The sequence below is a fragment of the Choloepus didactylus genome, chromosome 1, assembly GCF_015220235.1.
Source record: "Choloepus didactylus isolate mChoDid1 chromosome 1, mChoDid1.pri, whole genome shotgun sequence".
NCBI lineage: Eukaryota > Metazoa > Chordata > Mammalia > Pilosa > Megalonychidae > Choloepus > Choloepus didactylus.
The window spans coordinates 189788170-189800539 of record NC_051307.1 but is presented as its reverse complement, the minus strand read 5'-3'; the positions used below and the strand labels follow the sequence as shown (position 1 = coordinate 189800539).

General features: G+C 42.0%; 1 protein-coding gene across 1 annotated transcript; it reads right to left on the bottom strand.

The window, feature by feature from the left end:
• Positions 1-1913: 1913 nt before the first annotated feature.
• Positions 1914-2459, bottom strand: C1H3orf35 (chromosome 1 C3orf35 homolog). Its single transcript, XM_037825784.1, is given in 3 exon segments — positions 1914-2120; positions 2122-2198; positions 2201-2459. Coding segments are annotated over 3 exon segments (405 nt in total). The 5' UTR covers positions 2322-2459.
• Positions 2460-12370: the final 9911 nt, after the last annotated feature.

Below are 12370 nucleotides of genomic sequence, written 5' to 3'. Positions count from 1 at the left end.
AGGCTAACACTCCTTGCCTCTGCTGCCCCTTGGACTAGGCAGCAACAACAGAGGTGTCTGTCTCCATATAGGAGCAAGGAGTGTGAACATTTAGGACGGTGTCCCAGGAGGCTGGCAACCCCAGGGAGCAATGAGGAGCTCTGCCCCAGGAAAGCATCCCCCTGGTGGCTCTGTGTCTGACTCCTCACTCCCCATCCTGGAGGTGGACTGCAATAAACAAAGGCCAACAGGGATCCTAAAATGTAAAGAAATGTAAAGAAAGCTATCACCCTCTCACCAAGAACAGAACCTACACACAAGGAAATAGAGCTGATAGAGTGAGCAGAACTGAATAATTAATATTCTCAGGGAAATTGCAAGATTACCATGTAGTAAATATTACCAATGATTTTTATCAAGAAGTTAATAAAATTTTGATAATTGAAAAAAATCAACATTTAGGCTGAACTGTAGATTGGACTACTGGAAAAAAAAAATTTGAGTTGTAAAATCAAGCCAAAGTAATATTCCAGAATGTAACAAAGAATTTAAAACTATGAAAAATAAATTAAGAGATGTGGAATATGAATTTGACTTTACCAAAATTTAAACTTTCTGCTTCAAAAGATACTGTTAGGAGAATGAAAAGACTAGCCATAGACTTGGAGAAAATATTTACAAAACATTTATCTGTTAAAGGATTTATATCCAGACTATATAAAGAACTCCTAAAACTGAATCATAGGAAAAGAAACAACCAAATTTTAAAATCGGCAAAAGATTTGAACACTTAGCTAAACAAGATACAGATGCATATAAGCACATGAAAACATGTTCGAAAGTATTAGACATTAGGGAAATGCAAATTAAAACCATATGAAAAAATAATTTAAAAATAAAAGAAACAAAAGTAAAAAAAGGAGACAACAACGACAACAAAAAGCATATGAGATACCACTATAAACCTATCAGAATGGCAAAAATTGAAGAGACTGACCCTACCAAGTGCTGGCGAGGATGTGGAAGAACAGAATTTTCATACAATACTGGTGGGAATGTAAAATAATACAACTGCTTTGAAAGTAGTTTGACAATTATTTCTTAACGAGTTAAATATACACCTATCATATGATCCAGCCATTCCAATCCTAGGTCTTTACCCAAGAGAAGAGAAAGCATGTGTCCATACAAAGACTTGTTCACAAAGACTCATAAAAACTTTATTTGTAATAATTCAAAATTGGGAACAACCCAAATGTCCATCTCCAGAGGAATGGATAAACAAATTGTGGCATATCCATTCAATGAATTACTACTCAGCAATATATAGGTATAAACATGCAATAACATGAATGAACTCAAAATAATAATGCGGAGTGAAAAAAGACTGACAAAAAATAGTATATACTACAGGATTCCATTTATGTAAAACTCCAGAAAATGCAATTAATCTATGATGACAGAAAGCAGATCAGTGGTTGGTTAGGGATAGCAGTAGGAGGGATGGGAGGAAAGAATTACAAAGGGCCAGGAGGAAACTTTTGGGAGTGATGGATATGTTCACTGTCTTGATTGTGGTGATGGTATTACAGCTGTATGCATATGTCAAAACTTACCAAGTTGTACACTTCAAATATGTATATCAAGTATACATCAATTATACTTCAGTAGGGCTGATGCTACACACACACGGACACACACTCACTATGGTACTTAATATAGTATTTACTATATATACACATACATATACTAAGTATATGTTCTATATATATAGATATATAATATATATCTATATATATGCTCACCTCTTGTTCCCGTTTGCAGAACAATAACATATGCATTGAGACAGACCTAGGACCAATCCTCCTGACTGCACTCTCATACCAGCTGTGGCCCTTCAGTAAATGACTTATACTTTCTGAGCCTTGGTTTCCTCATCTAGAAAATGGAGTTGTGGTCAGGATTAAATTTGATTGTGTATGCCAAATGCCTGTCACATAGTAGATTCTCGAAAACTTTAGTCTACCAACCACCCCATAAATCAAACCAGTCACAATTGTGGTTTTCCCAAGTGCATGAACTTTATTTTTAGCTAAAGAAACAGGCACTCAGCCATCTTGAGTCCAAAGGTCCAAGGAGAAAGACATTGAAATGCTTAGCACTGCCCTGCATGGCCATCTGCTCTGCATTAGCCAGCGTTCCTCTGTTTATTATTCCTGTGTTACATCTCCTCCAGTTCTTGTGTGAAAAGTTCGGACTCACAATAACCTCTTTATCACATATTCAAAATCTGAGCGTGTTCTGGAAAGTTTACGCCTTTTTCTTGTTGCCATTGTTTTCATGTGGATTCAGATTTCTAAAAAAGGAATCTGGAGCACTTTGCTGGAAATGTTTACTTTTATGTGTAAGCTGTATGTGAACAAATATCATCAAAGAATGAAAATGAGATGTTGGAGGAATCAGAACGGCCCCGCGTGGCCTCGGTGTCATTCCCCAGCTGTGGCTGTGCATGGAGGACATGAGCTCCAGCTGGTGATCAGGAGCCTGGGTCAGGGCTGCCCCCTCAGTCTCTTTCTTTTGGGCACAAAAAATTGAATGAGACTGAAAAGAATAATAGAAATATGCCAAGGTGGGGGTATAGAACAAAAAGTGCAGATAACTCTGTAAAATTAAATCTACCCTCATAATAATATTGGCTGCCATTCACTGAGAATTATTTGTGTGCTATGTTGTGCTAAGTGCTATAAGATTATTATTTTATTTTAACTTCATCACAAGTCTGTGAGTTGAAATCACTGAGGACTCTTTCAGCAGCAAGTGACAGAAAAACCACCTCAAACTGTCTCACAATATAAAGGAATTTGTATTGGGTGATGTCAATTAAGTCAAAATTCTATTCTGGCTTCAAGGGAGACTTGATCCAGCAGCTCTAAAAGATGTCTCCAAAGACCCAGATTCTCTCCCTCTCCTCTCTGCCTTCTGTGATATTGCCTTTATCTTCAGGCTTCATAGAGTCAGCCCAAAAGTTCCAGGCTTTTCCAATGCAGCAAAATGGCTGCAGCGGTTCAAGACCTCAAATCCTCATTCCACATCATTCAGGGAGAGAACAATCTCTGAACTTTGTTCTCTTATTGGTCCAAAATGGGTTATTTGTCTATACCTAAACAGATCACTGAGGTGGCGACAGGGGAGGTGGAAGTGAGGAAAAGAGGTTGATTGGATTAAGCCTTTTGGGGCATGAGTGGGTGGGGTGAGAGCAGGAACAGGGGTCTAAGCCCAGGAACTAGAGGTAGGGTCAATGTCAATCAAAGTCCCAGGCTGAGAAATGGGAAGAGTTGGTTTCCCAAGGAAAATTAAGAATAGGGTTGATCAGAAGAGGGAAAATGAATATGTTGGGGACACACCCAGCAAATGCCCACTACAGTATTCCTTTGTCCATTACAAAAATGTGTCAAACACTGTTTAGGGACTGGGGGTACATCAGGGAATAAAAAGCCAAGAATCCATATGGTAGTTGCTGTCAATATTCCCAGCCCATGACCCCTTGACCCACCTGCAGCTGTGGTAGACAATTCCCATGCACAGGGACTAGTGCATCTCTCTGCTTCTCCACCTGAAGGCTTTCTCTGGCACTGGGAAAGCTTGCTCAAAGCAGCCTGCATGTGCCAGAGATTCAACGCTTTCCCAGGGCAACCTGCAGCCAATAAAGTACAGGAAGTAGAGACAAATACTCCAGTTTCCCCATTTCTGGGTAGGAAAATTCTGAGGCAGGTTTGACAGGGCTTGCCAGAGGATTTCCAAAGGATTGAGCCCCAGTAGCCCACAGCAGTAATGAGCTTATTAATGCATTCTTTGTTCTTTTTGGTTTTTTTTGGGGGGGGAGGGGGCATATGTTGTTGTCGTTTATGCTATTTTATTGAGATAAATTCACATACTATACAAACCATCCAAAGTATACACTCGCTGGCTCATAGTATCATTGGATAGTTGTGCATATATCTCCATGATCAATTTTAGAACATTTGCATTACTCCAGAAAAGAAATAAAAAAGAAAACCCAATTCCTCCATTACTGCACTCTTTTTTTGGTTTTTCTTCCCTTCCTGTCCCTTTCCCCAGCTTTCTCTCATATTCCTTCGGGTCATCTCCCAAATAAGCAACCTGCACCAACGCCCTGGCTCAGTCAGGGTCTGTTTTCAGTGGGACCCAAACTTAGACCAAACCTGGTTTCATTGGCTTAGATTCTGGTGAGGGAAGACAGATAATAAACAAAATAAATGAGCAATCTATATACTGTTAGAAAGAGATACATGTTATGGAAGAATTTAAAGTAGGGAAAGGCATGGAGTACCTGAGTGGGGGGTCCAGAAAGGCCTTGAGGAAAAAGTGACATGTGAATCAAGACGTGAAGCAGGTGTATCAGTCAGGATAAGCTGCGTTATGCTAACCTAACAAGCAACCCCCCAGTCTCAGGAGCTTAAACAACAGTGGTTCATTTCTCACTGAAACTACATGTCCTTTGCAGGTTCACTGGGGACTTTGATTCACACTTCTTCCTTTAGGAACTAGCTGAGGAAACACTGCTGGTTGTCACGGAAGACAGAAAAAGAGAATTCTGGTGAGCCTCATACTGTCAAGTAAAAGTTCAGCCCTAAAAATTTACACATCATCTGTTCCACTTTAAAATCATGACCAGAACTGGTCATGTAGCTCCGCCAACCACACGGGATCAAAGAAGTATAATTCTTCAAAGTGCCTAAAGAGAAGACAGCTGAAAATATTCTGAGAACAGACCTAATAATACCACAGTCCACCTTTCCAATCACCAAACATTCAGACTAAATATGCTCATCCTCTCTCCCCAAGGGGAGAAAACCCAAATTTCCATCCAATCATGGCATCAAGCTCAAAGCGTATTAGGGGCTGATTTAGCTCTGCATCAGGTCTGGCTGTGGTTCTTCTTGATCCAGAGACCTATGAACTAAAGAGACAAGTTAGCTGAACCCATCATGCAATATATAAGGGTGGAACAGGGAGAGGAAAACGATAATAAACAGGCCACTTCCAAAGGGGAACAACAGGAGAAACAGAGCAGACACTGCCCTGCAGTGATTCTGAAATCCCAATGGGCAGCTATTATGAGGGCCTCCCACTTGGAGGTGGGGAACATTCTATGATAAGGTCCTAGTTCTGCCCCCCAGAGTATTGCGCTTTGAGACCCTTGGCCCCCTGCTCCGGGAGATTTTTCCTTCTTCATTATCTTCCTTGGCCATATCTAACTTGGGCACTGGAGAACATGCCCGCTGGCTGCTCTGGGACATAAGCCTTGCACACCTTCTCAGATTCCCTCAGTAGCTTCCTTCAACCCAAATTCCAGGAAACCACCCTATAGATACCCTTCTACAAGTACAAAACAATATATACACAAGGTCATTCATTGCAGCCTTATTTGTAAAAGCAAAAGAATAGAAACAACTCAAATGCTCACCAGCAGGGGTTTGGTTGAGTAAATCATGGTACATTCATACAATAAAATACTAATTCGTCATTAAATAAAGAATAAGATCTCTGTGAACTGGTATGATCTCCAGAATATACTGTTAAGTGAAAAAAGTAAGATGTAGAAGAATGCATATAGTATTCCAACTTTGCATAAGAAAGAAGGGGAAAAAAAGAAATAATATACATATTTGCTTACTTTTGGGAAAAAAAAACACTGAAAAGGTATAGAGAGCATAGGGAGGGAAATGAGGCTTCCTTTTAATATTGTTTAATACCTTTTAATATTGTTTTGACTTCAAATAATGTAAATGTTTTATGTTTTCAAAAGTAAATTTAAATCAGGAAAAAATTGTAAACTCGCAGACTGAAGGTAGAAGCTACAAGGATTTGGCGACCATTAGATGCAGTGTGCAAGAAAGAGAGGAGACTAGACAAACTAGAAAGATGACATTGACTTTAACTGCTGTGGGATGACTGTGGGAGAAGCAGATTTGGGGGACAATCAGGATCTGGTCTTGGATCACGATGCTGTGTAAACATCCAAGCAGTGATGAATAGGCAGTTGGATGTGTGAGTCTGGGATCGGAGAAGTCCAGGCTAGAGACCTACATTTGAAAGTTGTTGGCAGGTAGCTGGTGAGTAAAGCCACAGGACTGGATGAGATCACCCAGGGAGAGTAGAAAAGAAAGAGGAAAGGCCTTTAGACTGAACCTTAGGGCACCCCCAACTCGTGATCAGAGAACTGAGGAACCAACCAAGAAAACTGTGAATCTGTGGCCAGTGGGGTAGGAGGAGAATGTGGGGAGACTGGGGTGCTGGAAGCCAAGTGGGAGAGGGTTTCTTGGGGAGAGAAAGTGATCCCCTGGGTGGACTCAGAGAGGGAACCAGACTGACCATTGGCTCTAGCAAATGACCTTGTCAAGAGCAGTTTCAGAGGAGTAGGGGGTTGAGGGGTGGGGTGAGGCAGAATCCCGACCAGACAGGTTTTAAGGGGGAATGAATGGGAGCAAACAAATTGGAGATAGAGTATAGTTATCTCTTTTTGAAGAGTTCTTCTCTAAGAAGTAGAAACATGAAGTAACAAGTGGAGGGGAAAGTGGAGTCAAGAGAGAATTAACACTTTAAGATAGGAGAAATAAAAGCCTGCTGTGTGCTGATAGAATGAGTGATCCAGTAGAGAGGGAAAAGCTGATGATGGAAGAGAGAAAGTATATATAATTCATCATGAGGGAAATGATGCCTCGGGAGGCAGCTACTAGAGGTTGGAACCCTAACTTGCCCAAAGTCACAGAGCAAGAAATGACCCACACCTCCAACCCTACTGTGTCCCAGAATGAGCACAGCAGGGCTCTGGCTCTGCCTGAAAATGGCCACAGACCTCTGAGCGGCTTTGGCCTCACCACTGTGGAGACAGGCTGCCGCACAGGGACAATAAAAGCAAAACCACCTCCATTAATCAGTGCACAGGATTAGATATGAATGACTAAAGCCTTGCCAACAAGCTTCAGCTATGACAGCTGACCAGGAAAATCTGGAGGCTCTTAAGCAAAAATGCACCTATGAGAGCTTATGCGAAGCCTATCTGAAAGTGCGGTCACATAGCTCGCATACGCAGCCGTCTGGGCCAAGTTCAGAGGACAGAGGACCCCACAGAACCTGCCGCTGCCAGAAACAAGAGCAGCAGACAGCAGACTGTAAAAACCAGAAAATGTGATAGTTCATGGATGAACTCTTTCTCTCCTCTTTCTTGCTCATAGTTGTGTGATATGTGCATTGATCCAATGCAGCACAGCATTTGTGAAAATGGCCATAGGTTCTTTTCCCTTCCTATACCCATGACACTTCATAGGTGTCTCACGAAGAAGGGGAGTCTGTTTACACATCCCATGAATCTGTGCCAACTTACAACTTGGTTTGGCCAACAGAATGCAGTAGAAATGATAAGAATGTGGGATCAAGAAGACTTGCACACTCTTACTCATTCTTGGAACCCTGTTAGGCTTCCATCTGAACAAGCCCAAGCTAGCCACCTGGATTGCAGGAGATCATGCAGGGCAGAGACACACTATCCTAACTCTCTAGACCAACCAGTCTCAGCTGACAAAGCAGTAAATGCAGTTGCATGAATGAGTACAGCTAATATTAGAAGACCCACCTGGCTGATCCCATCCCAAACTGCCAACTCACTGTGCAATAGTTGCTATTTTAAACAGCAAACATTTACTTATATACCCAGTTAATGTCTACAGGTGACCAAACAGAATTCAGTCCCTGTTGGTTTACAACATTTTGTTGGAGAAGGATAGTTCAGTGAGACTTAATACATCAATTTTTGGTGTTGGCACAAGAAAGTGTGGGCTGAGGCTAGGCCTGGGAATGGAAGGCAAAGCCCCAAAGAAAGGAAGAGCAAGAGTAACAGTGTGCCCAGAGATGCCCAGGCAGGATGGCATGCTATGCTACATTCCAGAAATCAGCCCTGCAACCTCATGCCTCTGTCCGCCAGCCTCAGCACACACACACCAGGCCTTGCGGGAATCTGTGTGCCACCTCTCCCTGAGGCAGTACCTCCTAGGAGCTCACACAACCAATGCAACCCTCCTCAAGAGGTCACAGAACCCCTGTCTACATGAGTTGAGTCTCCATGGTTCTGCCTCCCTCCACAAGGACTCGGAGCAACCACAGGCACTTCCTGCTTCTGCACAGAAAACATTCTAAAGATGAGTAGCAAGGAGGAGTGGGCAGAACTCAACATGACTCCCTTACATATTGGGGAACAGGTGAGCTGCTTCTCCCCTTCTCCCCTACTAACAGAATACCCATATATTTGGGAAAGAACTGTACCCAACTGAAAGCCTACATATTCCAAATCCCTCTTGCAGCTAGGCTGGCCATTCATTCATTTCTTCAGGACTTATTGAACAAGGTATCAGGCAAGTCCTAGAGTGTGGGGTTGCCCTCATGGGGAACCCGATTCTAGTGAGGGAAGAGGGTTACAATAAATACATGCCCAAGAAAAAAATCTAGGAGAGTATAGCACATAAAGATGACTGGTTTGGAAATACATAGAGCAGTTTGCCTATCAGGAGATCAAGGGTGCTATTTTTTTTTGTAAGGTAGTCAAAGAAGGCCTCTCTGAAAATGTCATATTCAAGAAGATATCTGGCAAAGAAGAGGGAAACACAATAAAAAATATCCAGTAGAAGAGCATTTCCTCTGGAGATAACAGCAAGGGCAAAGGCATGAGGTAGGAACATGCCTCAAAGAACGGGAAGGCAGGCAATGTGGCTGAGGCAGAGTGTGCAGGACAGAATGCTAAGAGGTGAGGTCAGAGGGGTGATCATGTAGGGCCTTGCTGGCCACTGAGGGAGCTTTATTCCCAGAGAAGGCATCCTTAGTGGGAGAGGTTGAACAGAGAGTGACATGGTTTGCCTTCTGTTTGAGAAGGATCGCTCTTACTGCCATGTTGAAAAAGACTGCAGGGTCAAGGACAGAATCAAGGAGACAGTGGAGGAGGCCACTGTCATGATTCAGGTGAAAAATGAATGAAGGTTTGGATCAGAGTGATAGCAGTGTAGGTAGAAAGAAGTAGTTAGACTCCAGATATATTTTGAAAGGAGAGAAAATGGGATTTACTAATGGATAAAAATGTGGGACATGAGAGAAAGAGGGGAATCAATGGTGATGGCAAGGTTTTGACCTAAGCAAGTAGAAGAATACAGTTGCCATTTACTAAGAAGGCAAAGACTGAAGGAGGAACAAGTTTTAGAGGGAAGATTAAAAGCTCAGTGATGGATATGTTAAGCTTGCGATGCCCTCTTAAACATCCAAGTGGAGATGTTGAGTAGGCAAATAAGTAAATCTAGAGTTTAGTGGTGAGCTCTGGACTGGGAATTGTCAGTGATAAGGAACAAATGTGGGGTTCTCTGCCTGATGTGCCCAACAGCCAATCTATGTAACTGAGGTTTCAAAGAGAGAATTTACTGCTACACATGAAGCAAGAGATCAGATGGCCAGCCTATCTGCCCAAAAATCTGTCTCCTGGAGTCTAAGGAGTTCAGAGTTTTATGGATTCAAACAAAGGGGCAGGGACATCATTACCATTACAACAGTAAATATATACAAGGCTGAGACCAAGCTAGAATAACCATTTAAATAGTAACTGTAAACAAGTCTGAGACTAGGCTAAAATAACCATTACAATTGCAAGTATACACAAGGCTGAGAGGAGGCTAGAATAACCATTATAAAAGCATAAATAGGGCTGAGACCAGGCTAGAATAGTTAAGTATACACAGGGGTGAGACTAGTTGAGTTTCATAATTTCAGGTATTAACTTTTGCATATTCTACAATATAGAAAGAAAAAAACATCTATATAATAATTCCATAATCATAATCATTTAATTCTTAACTTCTCAGTTACACCAGCACTTAGACGATATTTGAAGCCATGAGACTGAATGAGTTCACCTGGGAGTGAGTATGGCTAGAGAAGAGAAAAGACTGGCAATGATCCCTGGGGCACTTTAAAGAAGCTGAGGAATGAGTTTACCAGCAAAGGAGACTGAGAAAGGAGTGGCCAGTAGGTGGGATGAAAAACAAAGAGAGGAATGTCCCAGAAGCCAGAAGTACATATTGGTCAACTATGTCACATGCTGTTGATAGTTTGGGCAAGATGAGTACTGAAAATCAACCATTGGAATTGGCAAAATGGAGGTCACTGATGACCTTGAGAAGAGTCATCTTAGTGCAATCATGAGGATAAAGCCCTGCTTTTAGTAGGTTCAAAAAGAAAGAACATGCAAAAGTCTGGAGACAGTGAGTACAGGCAACTCTTTCAAGAAGCCTTGAATAAGTAGGAGTAGAAAAATGGAATGGACATTGAAAAGGGATGTGGGACAAGGCAGACATTTGTTGTTTTGCTTCTTAAGATGGGATCTATCAGAGCATGTTTATAGGCTGATGGGAGTGATCCAGCACTGGCTTTAGATAAGAACATAGAGGGTTCACCCATGGTAACAGGAGAGAAGGCAGAGTTTATGGGACAGCAGAAAGTAAGTTCATAAATATGGTGGGGGAAATAAGGCAGTTCTCCAGTTGCTTCTGTTTTCTCCCTGAAATAGGAAGTACTGTCCCCAGCAGAAAGTGAAGGAGTAAGAGGTGTTAGGAGTCCAAGAAGAGACATGTATGTTACAAAGATACCCTTTTGTTGCTGGATTGGGTTCCTAGGTTCCTGGCCATACCGTGAGAAAGAATTCAAGGGCACAACACAGATCAAGTAAGCAGTTAGAAAGTTTATTGAGTATGCATGCAAAAAGAACATGCGGGCACTCTCACAAGAAAAGAGTGGCAAGTGGCCCTGGTGCTTTGGGGCAGTCTGCTTTTATTTATTGCTTAGCTTTACTCACTCCCCCTCCCCCCTCCTTGTTCAGGGCTCTTTCTCCTACTATCCCTTCTCTCCAGGATGGCACTTGGTGGTAGATAGTGCATCTGGGCAGATTGGCTGCCACTGGGTGTTTTGCATAAGTGGGTAGCCCCACACAGGATGTCTGATTAGGAGCTGCCCTTGCTTGAGAGCTTTTTCACAGTATCCTCTCTCCCCTCTCAGGTTCCTGTTCTAGCCTGACTCAGTATGAGGGTAAATGGACAAAGAAATAGGATTAGATGCAGCATCAAAGGCACATTCACAGTCAGTGATCATGAGCAAGTGAGCATGGTTCAGTGGATTTCTCCAGTCTCCTCCAGCTTCCAGGGTGCAGGCGAGGAGTGGATGGAGATTGGATATAATGAAGATTGGGGTTTGTACAGATGAGTTCAATGAAGAGAGACAGACAAGGGAGTTGAAGATGTATGACAATAATGGTGGGTAACAGAATCTAGCTGGATATGGAGAAGAATGAGGAAACAAATGATGGGATGAGGCTGGTTAAAGGATAGTAGTAGAACAAATGGATTGTACGTCTATCCTTTAGTGTTGAAGAATTTGGGAGTTGCCTCAACAGATGGAGGCAGTGGGTTGAGAATAGGAGGCATGGAAATTATGGAGGGGTGCAGATGGCATGAGCTGCAGAACTCAAAGATTTTAAGAACCAGACAGGGACAGCAGTCTGGAAGCAGCAATGAACAAGAGCAATGTCAATCCCATCTTCAGGCCCATGTCCAAGGGATATGGGAAAGAAAACAGCTACCCCATCCCCAACCATGAGAAAGCAGCAGGGGAATCAGAGGCCCTAGAAGAGAGAAACAGTTTTGTTTGTTTGTGGGTTTTTTTTTTTTAAATGCAATTTTATTAAGATCTTTTCACATATCATACAATCATCCAAATTGTACAATCAACTGTTCACAGTATCATCACATAGTTGTGCATTCGTCACCACAATTTTTTGAACATTTTCATTACTCCAAAAAATAAGAGTAAAAATAAAAGTAAAAAAGAACACCTAAAACATCTCATACTCCTTTTTTCCCCCTATTATTCATTTACTTTTTGTCCACCTTTTTTCTACTCATTTGTCCATACACTGGATAAAGGGAATGTGGGCCACAAGGTTTTCATAATCACACAGTCACACCATATAAGCTGAGAGTAACAGTTTTACTTAAAGCAAGAAAGCTGAAAGAAGGCTCAGTGCAGATTGAAGATATCGGGTATTTTGCTAATGGTTTAATGTGAATTTGAGATGGCCCAGTTGAAAGTTTTGGAATCACTAAGTCCTGGGTACAACTCCTGCCTTCTCAGTTATTGGCCATGCCGCTTTTGCCATACTTTATGACCTCTACGATGACCCAGTTTCCTTTCCTGAATGATTTTTTATGTAAACCTACAATATCTCTAGTATGAAATTATGATTTTTTTTTTAAAGGTAGGGTCTCATGGCACCCTGGCTAGC